The sequence below is a fragment of the Dermochelys coriacea genome, chromosome 17, assembly GCF_009764565.3.
Source record: "Dermochelys coriacea isolate rDerCor1 chromosome 17, rDerCor1.pri.v4, whole genome shotgun sequence".
NCBI classification, from domain to species: Eukaryota; Metazoa; Chordata; order Testudines; family Dermochelyidae; genus Dermochelys; species Dermochelys coriacea.
In genome coordinates this window covers 12,363,161-12,388,113 of record NC_050084.1, presented here as the reverse complement: position 1 = coordinate 12,388,113, position 24,953 = coordinate 12,363,161, and the positions used below count along the sequence as shown (strand labels likewise).

The window sequence follows — 24,953 nt, the reverse complement described above, 5'->3', positions numbered from 1 at the left end:
CTCCCAGTGGCTATTCACCGTTCCCGACTAATGGAAGTGGTGGGAAGCGGCAGCCAGCACATCCCTGTGGCCCGTGCCGCTTCCCGCAGCTCCCAGTGGCCAGGAACAGAGAACCACAGCCACTGGGAGCTGTGGGCAGCCGTACCTCCGGACAGTCAATGTAAACAAACTGTCTTGCGGCTTGCGAGCCGCTTGTTGCCCACCACTGCACTAGATTATCGAATGGTCCTTTCTGACCTTAAACACTATGAAATCTTCTATGTTCCTGTTTTTGCTACAGAAAATCTGGATAACACAGTGTTCTTCCCAATGTGCCATGTAGACCAATGGCCTTTCATATATGGCATGCACAGTGTTTTATAAAAGCAGACAGGAAAACATGAAGGAGGAGTAAGGAAGAAGCTTCCTGTTGGTGTTGTCATGGAATCATAGGGCCAAGTTTAGCTCTCAGCTCCAAAATGGGAGAAGCCCCACTGATCTAGGTGCAGTTTCTCCAGATTTACATTGGTGCAGCTAAGGACAAATTTGGCCTCGTGCTGGAAAAGAGCTAGTAGTCCATTTAGTCCACCATTCTGCCAGTGCAGGATTGCACCCTATTCTACACTTACTACTGTTTTTGCCAGTCTAGCTTTAAAAATGTGCCAAGAAATGGGCTTCTGTCTCATCTCTTGGGAGATAATTCCAAGGACAGAAGCAGTGCTAATAACATTCACTGCTGAGGGCTTTTTCAAAGCTGCAGGGTCATTTGCTACTGGACAATATTAGTGTTATCTAATAGATCATTTTCTTTAATGGCTTCTTACTCTGATACAAGACTTAAGAGGGAATGACCATGTCATGCTTCTTCCTGGCCTGCTTGTGTTCCCCCCATCTTTTGTGCCTTTCCCCTTTTCTGTAGTATCAGTGATCTGTGATATGCTAGGCATAGAGGGTGAATTCTCGGCATGGTTGAAATCCATGGGCATTTTGCTGTTGACTTCAGTGCCTGTTGCCCAGGCATTTTGCTACCTCACAGGACTGCTGGGAAGCTCATTTCATTAAAGTTTGCAAAGCACTTTGAGCTCCTCCGGTGGAAGCGGTTAGAGAAGTTCAAAGCCCCATTATGCTGTATCGCCAATGCCAAATGTTCAAAAATCATGAGTCAGACCCCCACAGTCATGAGATTTTCTAAAAAATAACAAATGTTGCATTCTTTTGACTTGCCCTCTGGTTTCTGAGCTTCGAGGCTGCCCTGAGCTCACATTTTCAAGTCTGTCTCTGCAACCATGAGCACTAGACACTTACCTTTTTTAAAGGGAAGCTCATATTGTCACTGAATCTTATGCCTCCAGGAGAGGGGGCTTTCATAAAAACACCAGCTATCAAGAGACTAACGAGTTGGCAAAGAGAGATTATGGGATGCACCTAGGGGTGGAGTCAGGAATAGAACTCAGGAGTCTGAGCATCTTCTCTCCTGTTATCAGGTCTTTTCCCCCACCCCCATCATTATTTTGTGCATCCCAATAGCACCCAAAGCCCCCCAACCAACATCGGCACTCCATTGTCCAAGGAGCTGATTTACATAATATGGCATATCAGAGACAGCCCCCAAGAACAAACGATCTCAATAGGCAAGACAGACAAAGGCAATATTGCTCTCCCCATGTCAGAGATGGGGAACTGAGACATGGAGGGGATAAAGGCCGCAGTTTCCAAAGAGCCCAGGGATAGATTTTTCAAGTACGAAGCACCAAATTTTCAGAATTGCTCAGCTCCCAGTTAGGCACCTAAATAGCAGTACTCTGCCTGGATAGCACCAGAAATTGAAGCCAGATCTCCTGAATCCCAGATCACTATCTTAACCACAAAGCCAGCTTCTCCTTTAACACTACCTTGGTTTCCCCCACACTACTGATATCTAGGACACTGTAATTATCAACTGTGCCTCCAGTAAATCCACAGAACAATGGTCAGCCTGGTAGGAAGTCAGTGTAATGGGTAGGATAATGCACTGTCTGCAAAGAATGACACGTAATCTGCCCGAATTCTGTTTTGCTGCTGTCAGTGAATTCACTGGCCTATTAGAATCAACACGTACCTCCGTCTGGAATCTGTTTCTTTCTAAGTGTTCATTTTAAAAAGAATGACTTCTTTTTAACTGGGGCTCCGGGGTCTGGGTAAATATGGATTTGAGAGAGACTGACAGCTCCGGGCTGAAAAGGCAATTTTCTGAGCATGTAATTAAGTGTCTCTCCGGGTGTCTCAGGCAGATGTTTGTTCTCTCAGCTTTTCCAAACCATATAGCAACCCCAGGCAGCAAATTCCTTGGAGAGCGATGTCATCATCACCTGTGTTCCTACCAGGGCTCATCCAGCTGAAAGGAACTGTTACCTTTCTGAAGAGGCTTTAAAACAAAACCATTTCATCTGAGTGCTGGGGAGCTCCGGGGTGCAACAGAGAGAGAGAGCGGAAGGATTGGGAGCAGCGCTATCAATCGCCAGGCTCTCATGATAATTGTACCTTCTATCCAGGGGTCATTTTACAGACGTTAATGAATGACACCTCACAATATCCCTGGGCAGTAGGAAAGTATTGTTTTACACGGGAGGAAAAATACATTCTCAAACGTGGTCTTTAAATTTGAGTGCATGAATTTTGGGGTGCCCAGCTCTGGACACCTGGAGTTTACATTTCACAGCTTCTGAGCACTCATAACTCTATCTGAAATCAGTGGGAGCTACAGGGGCTCAGCACCTGGGAAAACAGGCCCCAGAGGTCTACAGTTGGGCACCCAAAATTAGAGGCTACTTTTGAAAACTTCAGCACAAGTGACTTGCCTGGGGTCATAGAGGAAATCCACGGGAGGGCTGGGAATGGAACCCTGGCTCATAGACAATCAGTTCCCTCTTACACACATTCAGCTTACAACTGTGCTATTCGTAGGTCTCATGTGGTCTATGTACCCCTTGCTGGTTCAGCGGACAAAGCAACTGCCCGTCTGCTCAGCCAGAGCTGATTGGCAGACCCACATGGCAGCTGTGCTGTGTAGATAAAAGGGCAGCAAGACAGGCAGGCAGGGAGGCTGCCAGAGGGACGGAGGGACCGCAGAGAGAGGACCCCTCCAGCAGACTGGTGAGACGCAGCTAGACAAACCAACCCACCAAAGAGGGAGACGCTGTGGGGAAGATTTCAGAGGTAGGAAGTAGCTCAGGGAGCACCAAGGGTTTGAGGGGGGTCCTGGTCTGGCTGTCTCTGACAAAAGTCCTGATCTGGAACCAAGTGGAGTGGGTGGGCCTGGGTTCCCCGGTATATCCCAACTTAGAGAAGAAACTCCTAAATCCTGGAAAACTAGGGCTGATTAGCCCCTACTCAAGCCATGGAACTTCTGCTTCTCCTTTATCCTACAGGGGCAGAGTCTATTGAGGAGGGATTGGTCCTTGACATGGACTTGACAAATGCAGAGTTGGGAGTGACGGCAGAGGGGAGGATGAAGTCAGGTGGGCAAGCCTCTGCAAGGGGATGCTAACAGATAAAGACCCCCCTGAACAACTCTAACCAACAATGAAAAATCCATTCTGCACATTTACCAGCCAAGGGCCAGTAGCTCCCATCAAAGTCACTGTGAGTTTTGTACAGAGAAATCCGATGAAGTGAGCTGTAGCTCACGAAAGCTTATGCTCTAATAAATTTGTTAGTCTCTAAGGTGCCACAAGTACTCCTTTTCTTTTTAGTGGCACTAGAGTATCCTTTGGCATTAAAAAAAAAAAAAAGTCAATCCAGCCACTTTGTACAAAGTGGGTTAAATTCCAGCCCCAGTGAAGTCAACAGGAATTTCACTGTTGACTTTAATGGGACCAGGATTTCACCTTTCCCTAACTAAGCTGTGTTTGAGTTCTTGCAAACGGGAGAAAGTGAGCATGTCTACTCTTGGAGGCATCCATTTCTGTGCATGCCAGAGCAATGAGCATGCTATACAGGAACACTTGGGTTAGCTGCACTTTCTGTTTCAGTGGAGGTTTGCTGTTATTTATCTTGCAGATACAGCATCATGGGGGTGTTTTTGTAACTCTTATTCTGCTTGCCTCATCTATGGCAAACAAGTCATGGAAATATTTTGTCAGATGAGAAAATTATTCCCTACAGTTTGTAAATTGACATTAGCAAGGGTAGAAAGATCAAGAACTGAGCTACCTTTTTTGTGTCTGTTTGTAAAGCTTGTGGAATTCTTTGCAGGTTTTCCTTAAAAAAAAAAAAAAAAAAGTCAGTGGTTTTTACAAACATTTATTATGAAAGGATGGGATTTTCAGAAGCGCTCCACGCTCATTTCCCTTTGCTTCCATCAAAGCTGATCAGAGCTTTACCACTAACTTCAATGGGAGCAGAATGAGGCCAGTGCTGAGCACATGTGAAAATCCCACCCAAACACAGCAACAGCAGCTCAGCACTCAGGAGGAGGCTGTCATCAATGATAAGCTGCTCTGCAGGGCTATGGAGCGAAGTTTGATCTTGAATCCTGACTGCATGCTGCCTCAGCACAACAGAGAGAAGGCAAACAACCTGGCCAAAGTGTAAAGGCAGCAAATCAGAACACCAGGACATAGCCTGACCACCATGTTACATCCCTGCTCACTGCATGATCAAAACATGGGACCTCCGACTTGTTAGCGACTATGCGCCACCATCAGCACTGACGTAACTTCACTGAAATCAATGGAGCTATGCCAAAGATGATTGGGCCCACATGCTAATTGTGACTTGTGCAGATGGGAACCATGTGTGGAGTCCACTTTACAACCTGTTGAAATCTGAATAGATGGGCCATTATTTAGGGTCAGACTGTCTCTGGCTGGTGCCAGAGTGCGATAGCCCTTCCTCTCACCCCTCCCTAGGACCAAGAACAAGTGCAATCCCTGCCCTCAGGGGAGGGTAGAGAATGCTGTCTCTGGGCAACCCCCAGGAAACAAATGTTGTTCCCCCCAGCAGCGCAAATGGGGAATAACTTCCCTAAAGTCAGTGGTGTTGCTCCAGTTTTACACTGGTGTAATTGAAAGCTAAACTGAGCAGTTCCATTGAAGTTAAGCACATTGCTTAAGTGCTTTGCTGGACCAGGGCCTAAGTCAGTAATGGGTGGAGGGCTGCATGCTCTTTAGATATCAGTGCACAGAGCCTTGGTAAAACACGCCGGTCCTCAAGGTGAAGATGCTCCACTCACTGCCGGTTACATGCTTACAATGGATTTTAGTGGATGAGAGCACATTTGGACCATGGGGCTTGCTACTGCATGATGTGGAGAGGGAGCACCTCAGCCAATGGGAGTGCTGAGCACTGCCGGAGCAGAAGCACCTCAGCCAATAAGAGTTCTGAGCACCGCCTGAGCGGGAGCACCTCATCCAATGGGAGTGCTGAGCACTGCCTGAGCAGACGCACCTCAACCAATGGGAATGCTGAGCACTGCCTGAGCAGGAGCAGCTCATCCAATGGGAGCGCTGAGCACCGCCTGAGCAGGAGCACCTCATCCAATGAGACTGCTGAGCACTGCCTGAGCGGACGCACCTCAGCCAATGGGAGTTCTGAGCACCGCCTGTAGGAGAGCACCTCATCCAATGGGAATGCTGAGCACTGCCTGAGCGGACGCACCTCAACCAATGGGAGTGCTGAGCACTGCCTAAGCGGGAGCACCTCAACCAATGGGAGTACTGAGCACCGCCTGAGCGGACGCACCTCATCCAATGGGAGTGCTGAGGACTGCCTGAGCGGACGCACCTCAACCAATGGGAGTGCTGAGCACCGCCTGAGCGGATGCACCTCATCCAATGGGAGTGCTGAGCACTGCCTGAGCGGACGCACCTCAACCAATGGGAGTGCTGAGCACCGCCTGAGCGGACGCACCTCATCCAATGGGAGTGCTGAGCACCGCCTGAGCGGGAGCACCTCATCCAATGGGAGTGCTGAGCACTGCCTGAGCGGATGCACCTCATCCAATGGGAGTGCTGAGCACTGCTGCAGAGGGAGCTCATACCACCCTCATTACCATAGTATTTGAGCGTCTTCCAGTAGTGGATAAAGCAACATGACTAACATCTATGCGAAGCAACTTACTGTATAGCAAAACCCAAAGCAGAAAGTTTGGCTAATGGACAGGACACAAGTCAGAGGCGTCCCCGTTTATGTTACAACCTGGCCCTTTTTATTTTAAAATGAGCCTTACGGTTCAATTCTGCACAGGCCCAAACTGGCTAAATACTTAAGCCTGAGCTTAACTTTAACACGATGAGTAGTACCACTGAGGTCAGGATAGGCTGGTGTCCCTAAAATTTGGGTAAATCACAAGAAGTGAGTAACTAGTGGCAGGTAATTTGGATTTTTAAAATTCTAATAGCAACAGAGGTAAAATGTGTTTGTTTATAACTTATGGGGCCAGATCCTCAGCTGCTGTGAATGAGTGTAGTTTAATCAAGTGTTATGGGGCTATGCTGATTTACACTGGCTGAGGATCTGGCTAATGATGTATAAGTTAACAGCATTCTAGGCTATGTCTACATTTACAGTGGAGTGTAGCATACAGATACTGCACACCCAACTAGCACAGATATAAATAGCAGTGTTGATGGTGAGGTACTGCTTAGACAAGCAGAATACAGACACACCCGAAGCTTAGGGTATATATATCCTACATGGCTCTCTCTATACGTCCAAGCAGTCCCACCTATGTCTACGCTATTTTTAGCAGTGTAGTGTCCTGCTGCCCTCTGCCCTGCCAGATCATTTCACTGCCATGTGTAGCTACACACCACATTGTGGATGCAGACAGCTTTTCACTGTGATACATTGCTACACGTACCCCACATGCTGTCACAAGGGTAAACAATAAATCCCTACATGTTGGGCTAAACTCTGCTCTCAGTAACACTGGGGGTAAATTCTGGGAACACCATTCAATCCACTGTGTTGCTCCAGATTTACACTGGTGTAACAGGGAATAGAGTATGTCCTTCTGCAGTTCACAAGTTATGAATCAGGCCCTAAAATCATCATTGGCTTAATTATGATTTTTTTAAAAAATAACAATAATAATAAATAATAATAATTAGGAGTTGTTTTTCTTTGCCTCCAGATTTCTGCATCTTTAGGTCATGCTCAGTTCACATTTTCAAGCTTTTCTCCATAACCATAACGGTTAGAAATTTCCATTTAAAAAGAACATGAAAACGGAGACTCATAAAATCACCTGCCTCCAGGAGCTGAGGCTTTAAGATAAACATCAAATATTGTGAGGGCTGGGATAAAATGATGTGAGTGGGCAACCCTGCGTCTGGTGGGATTTTTGTTTTGTTTTGTTTAATCCTGCACTCTGAATCCAGAGAGAGAGAAATTGACAAATAACTGTTGCATCTAATGTGACAACCCACTTGCACAACTGACTGCTTTTTTTTCTTTCATAATTTGCTTAGACTGAGTAAACACACAGATGTGTTGCAGATATTTTTTAAAACTTTTAGGCCAGTCTGGTGTAAAGTCTATTTACAGTAACATCAAACTTTCCCATGGACTTTAACTTAGGGAACTCGCAGTTTCCCATAAACAGGTATAAGGTACCACAAACATTTTTTAATCGAAATAATCACGTGACTGAAAAAATTCTTTTTTTGGTCCCTTGCAACCAAAAATTGTGTACTTTCTGTTGGATGACAAAAACAAAATATTCTTGGCTGATTTGCCTGGAATTAAATTAGCAAACATCTAAAAGTAGTATAGTTTTCCAAAAACAACATTTCAAAAGTTATAAATTGTAACTCAGTCATAAAGTGCTAGGATATTTACTTTTCCCCAATACTCTTTCCATATGTCATCTAATTGTAATGACTGTCATTTTATCTGCCTTAAGTCGAAAGAACTTGTGTAGAACATTAAGCAGTTTTATGCAATGTCCTGTAAATGTTATATAAAGAAGATTCATGTGTAAACATAAGGGACTCTTCAAGTTAATGCTGAGAAGAGTTATGGGCTTTACTCCACAGCTTGTCCCAGCGGAAAACTTTTACGGGTCATAAATTATACCACCACTGTACACAAAGGCCATTAAATCATTCCTAAGGTAAAAATACTAAGTTAGGATTTAGACTTACAATAAGTTAGGCTCAGCAACTGGATTGTCTGTGTGGAGAAAAAATTGTCTTTTATTTTGCCCATCCTGTACAGGTTGGAGAATAGATTTACTGGAATACTGCTGTAATAACTTGGACCTCACTCCTGCAGTCAGTCCTGATGTGTGTGACTAACTTTACTCACAGGAGTAGACCTGTTTATGTGGATGGGGCTATTCAATTCAGTGAAGTTTTACATCTGCATCAGCGCTTGCAGACTTGGGCCCTCACTCTGTTTCTGCATTGATTTTCATAATGTGCATGCAAATCCTGGGTCTGATCTTGTGAGGCGCTGAGCACTCTAAACACCCAACACCTCTTTTAGGCCCTGATCCTGCAAAGGCTTAACTTTACACATGTGAATAGTCAGACTGGCTTCAACAGAACTACTCACATGTGTAGAGATATGCACATGCTGTAGCTTTTGCAGGATGGAGATATTGTGTCAAAGACAGCGCAGAATCATTTGAAGACATGACAAAGTTGGCTATAAAGCAGAATAAATTAACTTTGTACAGAAGAACTGTGACGCATGACTGGTATGTGCATCTGTGAAAAAGATCACATTCAGTTCACTGAAAGGTACAGACTGAGCGTCTCTTGTCCTGGGGTGAGATCTTGGCACTCTTCAAGTCCATTGGAGTTGTGCCATTGATTTCAGTGAAGCCAGGATTTCACCCGTGGTGTGCATACCACTGATCTAAGGTAGACAGCACTGATTTTGATCCTGCTTCTTTCTGCTCCCAAAGTAATCAACGGGAGTTTTGCCATTGACTTCACTTGGAGCATGATCAGGCTTTATTTTCCAAACTGTGTTAAATTAACAGCAGATGTGCTCACCTACAGTTCCCTACAAGTGGATGGCAGTGGAATTTGCTAATATTAAAAGCATGTCAGCTTTTAATATTAGCTGCCCATCTTTTCTGTATAGCAGAGGGCTTTGTTTTAAGTCAGAACCCAACTCTGGAAGGTTGGGGGGCTGGGAGAAGGAGCACCAGAAATTCCAAGGTATTAAAGTAACAGAGGGTGGAAAAGGCAGAAATTAATCTTTTGTGTGATGCCCCCTGCGATTACAGAAAGTCCCCCACCTGAGCACAGTGTATCCTCTATGTGCCACAGGAAGGGAAACCCCCAGTGCTTAATTTGTCATGAAAGAGGTGCCAGGGCTCAAGCAATTTTTTTACATTCATAACTGAGGCAGCAAGCCCAGAGTAGTCGGGGCTCTGAACTGCCAAACCCAGAGGTGCTGGGGCTCAGCCCTGGCAAAAATTAAGCACCAGAAACCCCTCCTTTCCGCACTGTGATCCTGAATAAGTTGGCTTTTTGGGGTAGGGGCTGTCTCCCACTCTCTTGCATGGAGACTATCACAATGTGACCTGATCTCAGTTGGGGCCTCTGGATGCTATGACGACTACTACCATTAATAATTAGAAAGCCAGAACATCGTTCAAGTATTGCGTGTAATGTTTTGGCAGAGCGTGGACCTGGATGACCACAACGAACCTGAGACTAGAAGAGTTTCTAATTCGTCCATAGTTGAAAACGGACACCAGTCTTTGTCAGGTAAGAGGAGAGAAATGCTTGAAATTAGTCTTTTCAAGATCAGCTTTGAATGCAAAATATTGCTGCTGGTCAAGAGCTCAATTCTGTCAGGTACTGAGCAACTCTCTAATGTAGCCAGTGTCTTACTCTGGAAGTGTTTCAGCATGAATACTGTAGTAAGGCCCTGATCCTGAAACACTTAGGTATATGCTTGATTTTATTACCATGATTAGTCCCATTAACTTGTTAGGCCCTGATTCTGCAGTCCCTTAGGCACATGCTTAAGACTCATCATCAGCATGACTTCCAATTACTATAACAGGACTTTGTATTCTGAATGCCTTCCTGTCCATACATTTCAAAGGACTTTGAAAACTATTAATTAACTCTCACCACCTGTCTGTGGGAAAGGTCTTATTATCTCTCTTTCTCAGAAGAGGAAACTGAGGCACGGATGGTTTAAGTGAACCAAGAAAGAATAAAGGAGTCCTGCTTCCTAATCCCCAGCAGTAGGCACTAGACTTAGTGGCCCTAAAAGAAAACACAGTGGACTAGTCTGAAGAAGCTTCTCTAATTAAGAATCTTAAAGAGTAGAATATGATCAGTTACTTCTAATTTATATCTGGGTCTGTGAAATAAATTACATAATCTGCTAGGGGACAATTTGATTGTTATTCCAGTCTTTCCTAAAATAAAATTAAATAAAGCCAGGGTGCATAGATATTGTTATGTATTTTTAAAGATATCTGTCAATAAAAGTATTTCTCTCTTCTTGTTTCCTTTAATACCCTAGGTCAGGCAAAAGTCTCACAGGAAGTGACCTCTTCCCTTCAGATGTCAAACTCATCCCCCGAGGCACATGCCCCTGCAGTAACCTTACGGATGCCCCACCTTCCTGTTACTGCAATAACAAGAGTATCAGAGAAGTTTTCAGGAGAAACCTCCACCTTATCAGGAACTAGTAATGCTACCAGTGGCCTGATAGGGCAGAGCAGGAGCCAGAATGAGGCTGTGATAAAAACTTCCAGCCAATCAGGTAAAAGAAAGTTCTAGATATGAAAATAATTTGCTCACTGAAGCCAGCTCTGATTTAAAAAAAGCAAAAAACCAAAAGCTCATATAATTTGATTCTTGTTCACACTATTCAGTGTTCTTTTCTGATCTGCACTTCATGCAAAGGTTAGTGGCTGTGATGTTTATAGTCCAGTTTATCTGAGTCTAAGTCACACACTGCAGATTTTACATGGACGTTGCTCCCATTGGGGTTAGGTAGGACCTGATCCAAAGCCCACTGAAGTCAATGAAAGTCTTTCCATAGTGGTTTGCTCACAACTTCCCCGTGAGGAAAGTCTTGTTGTTCCTGTTTTACAGATGAGGAAACTCAGGTGCAGAAAATTCAAGTGACCTGCCTGAGATTTCAAAGAGGAGTGAGCAACGCAGCCCAGAATAAAACAAAGGAATCCTGACTAGAGTGGGTTGGAAAGTAGGAGTGGGGTAGGGGTTATGATTCTCCTATGGCACCAGTATGACACTGATGAAACGTCACTGAACTCCTTATTTGTGAAAGGAAAGTCCAGCCTCATTGCCAACGAGAGAAATTGTGTCCATTTAAATAAAAAATCCCTCCTCTCTACCTGCTCTTTTATTAAAACAAAGAAACAAGCAAACCCCTCCTCTGTCTTCTTTGCTTTTCAGTGACTGCTGTGAAGACCTGGAATTCAAGTTCTGTGAGAACAATGGGCACCTCCATAGCTGCAGGTGGGTGTTATTTATTCTGTCCTTCAGCATGGAAGGTATATCCAAAACCCACATTATTATGCTAAATAGTACAGGGTAGCCAATGCTGCAGTGCTTGGGGGATCAGATCTGATCCCATCTCTACTGAGTAGGATTTGTCTATCCACTAATCTTTAATTTGATGGTTACATTACATCAGTATGTAGTAACACTAAGAGCGTTACAAGGCTGCATGCAGAGGTCCAATTTAGCCCCATTGAAGTCAATGAGAGTCTTTCCATTGACTTCAGTGAGAGTTAATAAATCAATTCTTAGCAGAGGGCAATGGTCCATTCAGATTCAGGGCATGTCTACACAGCAAAAGCTGTTCTCTTGAATCCAGCTAGCGCAGGTAATAGCAGTGAAGATAGTGCCATGTGGGCTTCAGAGCTGGCTAGCATGCCAAGTACATACCCAGGGTCTGTGCCAGTCTTGAACTACTTGCGCTGAATCCCATGCTATGCTGTCTTCACTGCTATTGTTCACCTGTGCTACCTGGATTCAAAAGAGCTCTGGTGGGCTAGCCTGTACACACCTTTTGCTGTGTAGACATGCCCTTGGAGTAGTTTGCCACTGGGGTTTGGATGATCCAGCCAGAGCAAAGAAAAGCCTTCAGTTTATTTTGGATTTTCCACAATGCTCTTTGTCCTTACCACAAACACTTCATAAATCACACTCCCAGAAGGGAATTTATTCTCTTAGTCTTCGAATAGTTTGTCTACCGCTGAGACCATGGTTCTACCAAATCGGACTGATTTTGCGTTCTTTGCTGTATATTGGGGCAAATTTGATTTTCTGGAGGAGAGAACGACCAGACGTCTCCGCTGAGGGGAACATGGAAGGAGTAAGGGCTGTGTGAAGCTGCAGCCTGTAGAGCTGGTGGGAAAAGACTTTAACATGGGTGGTATACAAATGAAGGCAGATCAAACCCTGGTACATATCAGGAAGGCTGCTAAACAGAGCTGCTTTGGTACAGCAGCCACACAGCATGGGAGACTGAAATTGCTGGTACCACCATGGCAAAGCAAATTCATTGGAGGAGCCTTCGGGATGAGTAGCAGGGTCTGAAAACGTTTCTTTTCAACATCTCACCTCTTCTTCAAGTCACGAATGTGTAAAAGGACAAAATGCCTCAGCCTCTTAATTTACATCTAAACAAATTACTTGATCTCTGTCCAAGAATGCTGTTAGTCCACATCACCATGCTGTTACTCTCTGTAGACAGCAATGCCATTTGGAACTTATTTGCATAATCAGTTCAGCAGGGATGCAGAATGACACAGCCTAGAAAATGCATTACTTCTTAGCACAAGGATCTCCCACTGGCTTGCATGTTGAGGATCCAGATCAGCTGTGGGCAGAAGAGCACTGGAAAACTTGTCCCTTAACAGTCCAAGGATTAAATCTGAGATGAAGAATCTTTACATTCAGTTTTCAAAGGGCAATTAAGTTTACACTTGAAAACCGAGGGCTCAATTGCCTTTTCATTTCCAGTACCAGGGAGTAAATCAATGAGGTTGATGCAGCTACATGCATATGAAACTGATGGAAAAGAGAACCGGCCCCTTAGTGTTAATGCTGGGCGAGCATGCGCTTCATTCCCATGCACAAGTACTGAACAGGGCGGAGACCCTGGGCTGTGTCTCCAGGAGGCATGACACAGAAGATGCAGCCCAGGGAGAGGTAGGGACAAAGCTTTGCTGTCAGCCACCTTTGCACCCTGCTGAACCTGGGCTGCTCTGGGGGCTGAAAGGCCCTTGGTGGAACTAAAGCAGCCTGTGGGGCAGCTGTTTTAAATTATATCAGCCTCTCCACAGCGGCTTATGGCTTGCCAGAGTGACCACAGCAGCCTGTGATATAGTACCTTTTCCTGATGCACGGCCCTGACATGCCCTGGCTCCATCTCCAGCATGCCCTCTACTCTGGGACTGGTGGGAGGGCCAGTGTAGGTCTGCCTGCGGTGTCCCACCACAGTGTCTACACCAGGGGAATTGTCCCATGGCCCCTTGGAAGCTGTTTATTGCCCTGTATGCGACTATAGTGGTGCCTGGGACAGTGGGGAGAATCTCTCCACAGGAAATCATTAGCTCATACTGGCAGAGGTCTTTTATAGAGAAATCTGCAACTTTTCATTGCTGTGAGTAAGAATAAATTTGTGGTCACATGTCAGGAAATAGATTAAAAACATGTGGGGGAAGGAGAGAAAATACTTTCAACACTGATGCATCTTGTTTTTCTTGCTGTTTATACAGAGAAAAGCACTTCTGTCACAAAGTCTACATCAGCCATGAGCTATGGATTGACTAGTGGAACCAAAGCTAGTGAAAGGTAGGATCTTTCCTTGACTGTTTCAGTGAGACTTTTTCTGAGTGTGTTCAACGTAGCCTAAATGCAGAGGTCTTCTGTTGACTCACCCTGGCAGCCAGACCAAGTGGGTCCTACTGGCTTCAGTCTAAAAAAGGGTTTGAGTGTCTCTGAGGCAGAAAGAAAAGGAGTACTTGGGGCACCTTAGAGACTAAAATTCATTTGAGCATAAGATTTCGTGAGCTACAGATCACTTCATTGGATGTATGCACTTCATCCAAAGAAGTGAGCTGTACTCATGAAAGCTTATGCTCAAATAAATTTTAGTCTCTAAGGTGCCACAAGTACTCCTTTTCTTTTTGCGGATACAGACACTGCTACTCTGAGGTGAAATCTGAGGTGGAAGGAACTAGAGATCGGAACAGAGAGAGATCCTGCAGGTTTTCTAAGGAACTGTCAAGCTCACAATGAGGCTTACACTGAGATTAGTTTGTAACGTAAATTAACAGTGAAGGCAAACCCCAGAAATGGGTTACTATGTTAGGAGCAGGTTGGGAATAGCATGTGGTTACCTGCCCTGCATTACAGGATAAGGGACGGATGGGCTTGTGGGTCAGGCACTGGATGGGGACTTGGGAGATCTTGGTTCAGTTCCTGGCACTACAATAGACTCCCTGTGTGACCTGGGACCCTTAATTTCTCTGTACTTCAGCACCCCTCCTGTAAAATGTGGGTAACAATATTTCCCTACGTCACAGCCATGTTGGAAAGATAAGTCCATTTACTTTGTGTGAGGGGCTCAGCGAGGGGGCCATATAATTACTGAGATAATGTGATAACCTTTGATCTAGCTGGTTCCCGCAGCCAGTGCAGGATTGTTCTCTGCAGTATACTTTATCGTGCTTTAGCTGGGCTAGAGACATGTGTCTTCACGCATGGAGTGTTCCACCGTCATACAAATCTCACTGTCAGAACGCACCAAGTTCAGAACCTTGCTATTGATTGCCACATTGCTAGCCCTGTTCTAATCCCAGCGTGAACAGGCACAGATGGGATGTAAAAAGCTTAAGATGTACTTTAATAGCCATGCCTGGGCCTCTGAAAGCTCCTTTTAAAGCACTCAGCTGTGTAAAAGTTGGTATTTTGGGTCTATTTTTGGCACTTGAATGCATGACCCCTATCAAACATCCTTAGTTTGACTGGCCTGCAGCTTAGCTTGCAGCTTTAAGTTTCTAAACTCCTTGCAGAACACAATATGACTTTCTGCCTTCACTCCAAAAGGCTGACTACCACACCTTTGTGATTAACTCAAAGTCACAGTTGTTTAGTATAGGGTTACAGGGTATCACAATTACTGCAGCAATATCAAGGCATCCTCAGCATGCAAAACCTCATCAAGAAACAAGGGAGCACAGGTTACCTAAATCTCTTAAAGTGGGCTTGCATCTGCCCTGAAAATTTCCCTGCACAGGGTTTTACATTTCTTTTGAACAACTAATAAGTTAGGATGCTATACCCGCTCCTTGGTGGCTAAGTCATAGAAGAATGATCATCGTGGGCTTAATGGTAGATCTGGGTTTGATTCACAGCTCTGTCGTGGATCATGTGTGACCTGGAGCCAGTCAGTGCCTCGATTTGTGCCTCAGTTTCCCCCTGTTGGAAATGGTGGGAACACACCCACCTTCACATGTGTAATATGTGGCTTAAATCACTAATGTTTGTCAAGTGCTTTGGGAACCTCAAATAGAAGTGCAAAGTGATATATAATCCTGTATAATATAATCCAACTGGCATGCTGGTGTAAATTGGCCTGGGTCCATTGGAGGGACGCTGACTTACAGGAGTCGAGGATTGGGCTTGGTATGAGTGATTTAGGAGCCCAAGTACCAAAATGTGACTTATGCCCCTAGATGCCTAAATCTCATTGGAAATTAATGAGGATTCAGACCTTACATGCCCAATGCTTAGATTTTTAAAGGGATTTAGGAGTTGCTCTGCTCAGAATTGCAATGCCTGATTTAGATGGCTAAGTCCCATTTTCAAAAGTGATTTAGGCCTAGATATTTATTTAAGCGCCTAACTCCCACTGATTTCAATGGGAATTAGGGATCTAAACACCTTTGGAGACCTGGCCTTTTGCAGTCTACGTCCTCTGACCTTTCAGTTAGATTTAGGTTCCGAAATACCCAAGTTATTTTTGAAAATGGCTAAGTTATTCACATGCTTTTGAAAATGTTTATTCCATGTATTTAGGCTGCTGAAGTTTTGCTGTTACTGATCTCAGTGCTTTGTGGTGATACACAATGTTCCGGATAGTTTCTCTTAGAGTGTTTTTGGTGTTCTCTTTCAGCAATACCATTGACAGTTACTATGATGTGACACCCAAATCCTGCTCCCCGCCTCCGACTGTACATCGCCAAGTGGAAAGGAGGCGAGAACTGGTGCGGTCTCAGACATTGCCACGCACTTCAGGAACACAGTCCAGGAAAGCGCTCTTTGAGAAATTTGAGCAGGACAGTGGGAAGTATGTCACTCCTTAGTCCCTCTTGCATCCAAAGGGGGCTCAGTAATGGGAAAATATTCTGCTAACAGCTTATAGCAGAGGGATCTCCAGATTTGGAAATTGAGCAAAGGAAAGCTGGGGCCTGATCCAGCTCCACTGAAGGCAATGGGAGAATTTCCAGTGGGTGCTGGCTCAAGCCCTTGGTGGACACCTCCAACCCTTGGTGGACACCTCCAACCAAGAATGAAGATCTGGTAATGTCAGGAGGTCAACCTGAAAGGAACAGAAGCCAGGAAATTCAGAGCTCAAGCTGTTGTATATTCACTCTCCTGGCCCAGCGGGTGTTGTTCAGAAGGGATAGTTGTAAAAACCTCCCTCTGGATGGTTCATAAAAGGAGATGGATTTCATGGTCTTATAGTGTTATCTGAGAGCCAACAACGTGTACTGTGCTTTACAGGACATGGTCCTTGCCTCAATGTTTATACTGTAAATAGAAGCTAGAGGTGAAATTCTGATTCTTTTGACGTCAACAGGGGTTTTCCCTTTAGCATAGTTAGGGCCAGGTTTCCCCTATGCATGCCTCTCATAGGCAAGGGGTGGCAGAAGAAAGGTTGTGTTTATGAGTTTACTGTCTCTGTCAGGGCAAGCAGCTGACGTGAAAATGTTCGGATTAGTCTCCTCTAGTCAAGGTTTTCTCCCTTTTCTTCTTCTAGAGGAAAAGGAGAATCCAAAGCAAAGCTGAAGCGGTCACAGAGTTTTGGGGTTGCCAGTGCAAGCAGCATCAAGCAGATTTTACTGGATTGGTGTCGCTCCAAAACCATAGGATACAAGGTGAGAAGACGTCACTGTTTTCCATTTGAATTCTTTCCAGGAACTTCTTTGAGTATTTCTAGAGAAAGTGTACTCAGAAAGTGTGTTCCACAGCTCGTAAATCTCAAATACACTAGACCATGGGTTACATTTATCACAGGTCTCCAAAAACCCCAAGAAACTGTGTGTGTATTGCTTAGTTCATTTGAAGTGAATGAGACTACTCACATCATTGAAGTTAATGCTTAAGGGCTAGATTGTTTAAAATATTTAGGCACTCAACTCACCATAGGAGTTAGGTGCCTAAATTTCTTTAAAAAGCTGGCCCTCGGTGCTTTGCTGGATTGAGGTCTGAATTGTTTGCGTTTACAGGATTCAGCTTACGTTTGTGCACTCTCTGCTAATGGCAGTGTGTGCCTCCTTTATTCTATACCGTGAGATGTGGATAGGGCTGGAGATTACTCAGTAGTACTATTACCTGGAGACAAAGATAACTTAGTTATGCATTAGACCAGACTGCTCTCCATTGGAATTAGAGATGTTTAATCATATTAAATGCTTGAGGTTAAATTCTCCCAGTTTCAGCATGTTCGTGTCTATGGGATTGCTCTAGTGTAACTGAAGAGAATCTGGCCTGGGGGAGGTTCCGTTAATGTTACATAGCATTAAACTGCATTGCCTAATGCAATTGCAAGGGGAAAGGGACAATTTCCTAGATTTATAAGAACAAAAGAATGCCCATGCTACAGTTCCATTCTGAGAAAACAAAATATAATTGTTGCTGAACTCTAAACTCAAGGGTATATTCCAACAGATAATGAAACCGTCAGTCTGACTTTTGTAGGGAAAAAGTCTAGCATCATGAAGCAAAAGAGCCCAATTCCATTTCGTTACGTGGGTGCAAATCCAGAGTGACTCTGGTTCTTTGCTGTAACGGCAAATGGGCCAGTTTCTGCACTGTCCTACACTGTGTGCAGTCCCTCTGGGGCAAAGCGTCCTCCCATTAACCTTCAGACAACTCCATTGAAGTTAACAGGGCTATTCAGAGTGTAAGTCAGAATTAATTTGACCCTAAATGTGAAGCAAGCAAGTACAGGTTAGTCTTTATATGATACTAAGCACTGCACAGAAAAATACCATCTTCCAATTAATGACTACTCAATAGGTATAAGTAATACTCTTGGGTAAGAGTAAACAAAGACAGAGGCTGATCCAATGCCCATTGAAGTTAATGGCAGTGTTTCCATTGTCTTCACTGGGCTTTGGACCAGGCCCGTAGACTACACATCTGCTTTGTACCTGTGCTAACTTTCGCAAAAGGGCTGAGGATGCCAATTCTCCTCTTAGCCCAAATAACGTAATGAGTGTACAAACAAGGGAAAAAAACATAAAGCATCTGCTAAGTACTCTGCATGTTCCCTTTGGTAAGAGAAGGGCAAGAATACAGCCGTGAGCGAAGACGGCTGCAGTTCCCAGCTCTGTACGTAGCCCTAAAGCTCTGTTTGCATTCTGACAGCACCTTGATCTACAGAACTTCTCCTCGAGTTGGAATGACGGGATGGCATTCTGTGCCCTAGTGCATTCTTTCTTCCCCGAAGCCTTCGATTATAATGCGCTTGACCCAGCTAACCGCAAGCAGAACTTTGAGCTGGCTTTCACCATGGCTGAGTGAGTATCACTTTAGATCTCTGTGAAGTGCATCCAGTTAAAGTCTCACAAGACTGTACGGCAACAGAGTGTGATCATTTCTCTCTTATACCCTGCATCACAAGCTCACCCTTCTTATGCCAGAAAAGGGTAGTAAGACTTTACAAGACATCACATGAAGCAAGGAGGCTCAGGAATCAAAAGAGGCATTTTTAGCAGATGACTGGTAATCAATAAGTTGTTGCAAAAAAACTCCAGGGCTCTCTCTGTGCCCCAGTCTGTCTTTGGATTCATGCACTCAGATTCTTGCCTGCCAACTCCAGTTCTCCCTATCAACCAGAGCTATTATATACATAAACGATTTAGGAGCATCAGTACCATTTGAAAATCTCCCCTTCAACACTTAGGAACATCTCCCCCATAACGCTTAGCACCAGAGTATCTATAAAGCACTTATCACTGTAGCTTCTAATAGCTGGGTCCTGCTCCCACAGCAATCTATAACAGTCTTGCTACTGACATCCGTGGGAGGCAGCACTGGGTCTTTAGAGTGTGGGTACGTGCACTAACGTGAAGTTCTGATGCACTTGATTTAAGTCTGGAAATTCATGGTTTTCACTTTAACACTTTTAGAAGACTTAACTTGATCTTTCTATTGCACATCATAGAGCTTCCATTCAGGTTCTATTCAGTAGCTTAAATTAACCTGGGCTGTTGTCTAATCAGATGTTGTTTCGCTCTAGTCCTTTGAGGGAAATAAGTTAAAATAGCTTTTACAAATTCTGCTGACAGTTATTACTGCATGTTCCCGACAGGTGGCTTTTCTAAATCCATGTAAATATCCATCTGGAAAGCTCTTAAACCTTATAAATTTTATTAATTGAGATTTGGAAAAAAACAGAAATGGTCTTAAAATGGATTAGTAGTAACTATGACAAAGTAACCAGATCACACCATATCACTCGTAACTGTTGACAGCCTATTGGATTTCAATGTAGCACAGAAGAGAATACATGCACTTTCCTTGAGACAGCTGGAGGGTGGGTCATACAGGGTGACTTACAAGCAGTCGAAGATACAAGCAAACTGAATTTAAAAGAAGTTATTATTCCATGGTTAGAAAATTGGGTCACTTTAAAAATTATTCTCAGCCAGATCCTGTAAATTGGTGGATGCCACTGATTTGACCAAATTGGTCTAGCTCCATTGATTTTAATGGTGTTACACTGATTTACAGCAGCCTGGGATGTGCCCCTCCAACTTTAACTTACAAGGTCAAGGATTCTTTGCCTTTGAGTTGAAAAGTTTAGGATTTGGAACCAGGAACCAAAACAACAGTCCCAAGAGTTGTGATACCATGGTGCCTAATCAGTCAAACTCACATTTACAATACTCTAACTTGGCAGATAGGAGAACTGCCTTTTGGCATCCCCTGCAAGGGAACAAGGGTGGCTATTGCAAGGACACTTGCAATGAGAGATTATCCCCCCACCTCTCAACAAGCCTGTCATGGCAAAGTATGTGCAAGACACGGCCGTTGTCTCTATTTTTCTGTAGCTGTAAAATGATGTTGATCCGTGAAATAAACACAAAATTAAGTGGCGAAATAAATGTAAAACATGCATCGGTCAAGAGGCTGTACACGAGTGGTCTTTGAGCAGACACTAGTTGTGGTGTTAACATACGAGATAGCGAGGAAAGTGGAATGCAGTACCAAAGGCCTTTTCCTGGTCCTGCTATGCATGTTTACAGGATGTATAGAACTAGTATGCTGCTGGCATATATACACAGCATGATTCTGTGTACTTGCGTTTCTGCAATCAACACTTTCCTTGAACTGAATTTCTCCTGACTTTTGGGTGATTAAGGAACATACGATCAGACTCTCATGTTTGGTTTTTTTTGTTTTAGTGGAATTCCATTATTGTTTAGAGCAACACTTATTTTGCTTTGTGAAATACTGTTAGGAGGGACAAAAGTTATGTCTGTACACTCTTATTGTCAATTAAAGCAATTAAAACGTCAGCCTAGGGCTCTGTTGTTAACACACACATTTGTCTAAGGGCCCGTCTCTGCTGTGGAGTGATTTGTACCGGTGTAGTTAGACAGGCACAAATCCCAGTGTAGATGTGCTGCACCAGTGCAACTTAGTGTGGTTTGAAACTGGAGTAAGCTGCAGCAGGGCTTGTCTACATGATGCGTTAGTGCGCATTAGTGGGGTTTGAACTGTAGCGTACACCAGCATGTTGTAGGCTAACTGGCCTACATGCATCCTGCTAACCTACACTAAAAGTTCCTTAGTGTGTTTTGAGTCCTGTTTCAAACAGTACTATGTTAACATGCACTAGGGAACTTTTAATGCACACCAGCTGGCTCCACACAGGCCAGTTAATGTGTAACATGCTACATGCAGACTAACACACTGTGTAGACAAGCCGCCAGTATTTTATCAGTGCAGTACATTTACACTAGTAGTTGGCACTGGTGTAGCTACATTGGCACAAATACCCTTAAGGTCTGTCTATATTGGGATACATCTACACAGGGGTAAAAAACCATATGGCTGGCCCGGTCCAGCTGACTTGAGCTCATGGGGCTCAGGCTCTGTAAAACCGCTGTGTAGACGTTCAGGCTTGGGCTGGAGCTCAAGCTGCGGGATCCTGCAAAGATGGAAAATCTCTAAGGTCTACACAGCAATTTGTAGCCCCGGAGCCTGAGCCCAACTGCAGCCATGCCGTGGGTCTTTTATCTCTATGTAGACATACTCTAAGTCTCTTAACTAGGACTTGAAAAATATTCAGTACTATTTTGTTCCATAGATGGTAGCAAGAAAAGCAAGACTACCAAGAGATGCCATCTGATGGACTATTGATTATAGATCACAGAGCTCTCCCAGTGTCACATGGAGTGCAGGTTCATTTGCTATTAAAGGCAGAGCCGATTTAATTGCGTTTCCCAGCTGCAAAGGTCTGCGGATATATCCCTTCAGACTCCTGCAGATGTTTCTTCTGTTGCAGGCCGGTGGGAACTTCAGATGATGTTTCCTCTCTTTCTTCCCAAGAGTAAACATCAGGAACAAAGCTTTGGCATAGTCAGCACTGTCAAGACCAAATCCAGGCTAATGAAGGAGCAGATGGCCTAATGGAGAATGTAGTATTAGCACTATTCTTGTTAAAACCCTAGTATGCTCTAGCTCATTGTAGCTTCATAAAGGACCTGATGTCTGAAACTCTGTGTCATGCTATAAAAGCTAATCTTTCCATTAGGCCAGAAGTCAACATGTATTGGGAGCGTTCAAAGTTAAAATCAAGAATCAGACAGCAGTCAAAGCAAATCACAAGGAAAGCTCTGAAGTGCTACAGTTTATGGAAAGTGGCTCATTTTAACAGTTTAAAGCATTCCACTAAATTCCGTTCTGCCATTTTCTACATAAAGAAACATTTACTGTCTTAAGGGGTTTGACATTATACTGAAGCTTTATTAGGTAATTGCTGCAATGTAAGTATGTCATCTGAGTGGGATGATTTTATAAGCATTTCATTTAAACCAGCCTTACAGTGTTATTTCACTACTCTTTGGGAAAATTGGCTCTATATCCTGTATTTGGACAAAGAACCACCTATATCCTTTCTAGCTTTTTATGATACAAGTAATAGGTGACTCTTACTGAACTTTTCCAGTAACCATCATAACAAAGAAACGAGGTTTACAGAAGCCTCAGGGAGTTAGGCATCCAACTCTCATTGACATTCAGTGGGAATTGGGCAACTAACTCTGAAACCCCTTTGAAAATCCCACCCTAATACCCGATTAGATGAGGTTTGCATGCAAATCTCGCCCCTCTGGAAAGATCAAAAGAATGCAGCAAGTGGTTTAGTTTTCTGGAGTGAGATTTGCAAGTCTCCTCCTATTTATGTCCATGAGAGTTTACTTCAGTGGGAGCAAAGAGGGGCTAGTGCTGTGCATTTCTGAAAAATCTCAGCCCGGCTTGTTAGGCGAATCTCTGTAAATCAGATTGAGGGATCACACTACGCAGTTGCGTCATCCTGTGGGTTTTGGCACACCGGCTCAGTGAATGAGACCAGCCAGGGTTTGCTAAATTTATAACAAAGGGGCATTTTTCAGCTATTTGATAATTTTGTTTAATTACAGAAGGAAGGAAATTTTAAGCTGCTTGACCCAATGCAAACATGACTCATACTCAGCTGCTGTGCAGTTTAACTCGGGTAACAATAAGAGCGCTCCATGGGGTACACAGTCAGGTTCAGCATGCTCTTTCCAAATAATCACAGGATGCAGCAATGCACGACTACAGGCACCTACAACTTTTGATGTAGATTCAAACACTGTAACACTGACGTACAGTAGGCCCCACTTGAAGTGAAGTTTTTCAAATCAAACTTCATTAGAACTGGAATCACCGTTTGCAATGAAGCAAAACTCTCACTATAAAGGCCATGGACTGTATTTGAGCTCGCTGCAAGCCAGGTCAGTCAAAGATAAATAAAATGATAGGGGAAGATAATCTGTCTTACTCCTGCTGCTCATTAACAATCCTGTGAGCGAGCCTCATGATTTTTTAGCTGGTTGATTTCTGACATGAACTATAATAGAATGCATTACCTCCCACGCGCCTCTCTCATGGCACAGGGTGGCTCTGTACAGCCCTGTTTTGGTCTTCCCCTTTTCTCAGGACTCTCTTAGGTTTCCTTATGGTTAACACCACCCCAGCCTAGGGCTGGTTCAATAATATTTACAGTTCCAAAAAAAAATCCTCAGATAAAGTCCATCACCACCACACATATGTTCATACTCAGCTTTAGCATGTACAGCCAGTCCTGGAGCTCTTCTTCTGTTCCCATTGGCTCTTCACCGAGCAGCCACTCTCAGTCCTCCCTAGCTGGAATTGAGCCTTCTCACGCACTAGCCTTTCCCTTATTCCTTAGGGGCTCCTGGGCTCTGTACCCTCTACCACAGCCGTCTCCCCAGCCGGAGCTGAGAGAGATCCATGGGTAGTCAACCTTCCCCAACTGGTGCCTGTCCCTTTTTAAGGCCCAAGTGCTTTCCCTTAAGCCCAGTTGAGCAGCAGGTAATCAGTCCCAGGTACACTGGACCGACCCCTCCCTCCCTCTCGAAGGGATCAGTCATCCTGTGGCCCAAACCCAGCTTTTTTCATAGCCAAGATGGTGTGCCAAGATAAATTTGGGCTAGACCACAAGAGACTCTGAAAATTCAGTAGCAACCTATTAGATAAGAGCTGCCTGTGGAAATGTCACCTTCCGCCCAGCTGTTGTTGACTCTGCCCTTGGTGCTTTCTTTTAGACCAGAGGAAGACTGGTCTCTCTCATTTCTTTCCACATCACTTGGGTTCTACTGGACAAACCTCTGTGTGCCCAGTGTGCATCATTCCACAGCCCTTCTGTCACCCCAGGCCTCAACAGACATCTGCTCTTCTGCCTCATCCTGGATCCTAGCCTGCGTCAGCCCTTGATCCTGACGACTATCCAGGACTGCTGCCTGGGTCACTCCCACCTAAAACAAACATTCAGGCCTTCCTCATGAATTCCCTTGCCATTTCACTTACCCCTGTTGTCCTCTGCAAGCATCCCTACTGGCTGACAGAACAGCCCTGGGTTCCCCTCTGAACAACTGGATTGACCTGGGCTTCCTTTCTCCTGCAAGTGGGAGAAGAGAATTTGCAAACCCGAGGGACCCTGCTTGCTGAGGCCCAGGGAGAGGCAGGGGACCTGTGGCATGATGAGAGATAGGGATGCATCCAGCAAAGCATTAGGGGCTTGATCTAAAGTCTATTGAAACCAATGGAAAAAAATCCCACCGACCTTTGAATCAGACCTTGAGGAGAAAGGAGAGACGTGGAACAGGAATGTTCCCTGGTTACAGAAAATGGCAGCCTTCAAGCAATATATGAGCTTGACTGTTTCAGTGTTAACTACAATGTTATAGAGATTTCTTTGAGAGAAAATTCCACTGTTTGATACAAGCCCAAGTGATTCCGATATCGGGGTAGCAAATGGATACTGGAAATAGTTGGCGATAACCCTTTGTTTGACGGATCTGTTTTGGTGTTACTGCAGGAAACTAGCTCACTGCGACCGCCTGATAGAAGTGGACGACATGATGGTGATGGGACGCAAGCCAGATCCCATGTGTGTTTTCACCTATGTACAGTCACTATACAATCACCTGCGTCGCTTTGAATAAATACACCCGGGAAGCTTGAATACAA

At 44.4% G+C, this 24,953-nt stretch overlaps 1 protein-coding gene across 1 annotated transcript in view; it reads left to right on the top strand.

The window, feature by feature from the left end:
- The window catches only part of SMTNL2 (smoothelin like 2), a 44,242-nt gene extending 19,289 nt beyond the window's left edge, over positions 1-24,953 (top strand). Inside the window, exons 2-9 of the mRNA XM_038376070.2 lie at positions 9,599-9,686; positions 10,459-10,701; positions 11,361-11,423; positions 13,694-13,769; positions 16,096-16,269; positions 16,963-17,080; positions 18,576-18,727; positions 24,802-24,953. Coding sequence (XP_038231998.1) covers positions 9,599-9,686; positions 10,459-10,701; positions 11,361-11,423; positions 13,694-13,769; positions 16,096-16,269; positions 16,963-17,080; positions 18,576-18,727; positions 24,802-24,928 — 1,041 coding nt within the window. The 3' untranslated portion in view covers positions 24,929-24,953. The remainder of the gene's footprint in view (positions 1-9,598; positions 9,687-10,458; positions 10,702-11,360; positions 11,424-13,693; positions 13,770-16,095; positions 16,270-16,962; positions 17,081-18,575; positions 18,728-24,801) is intronic.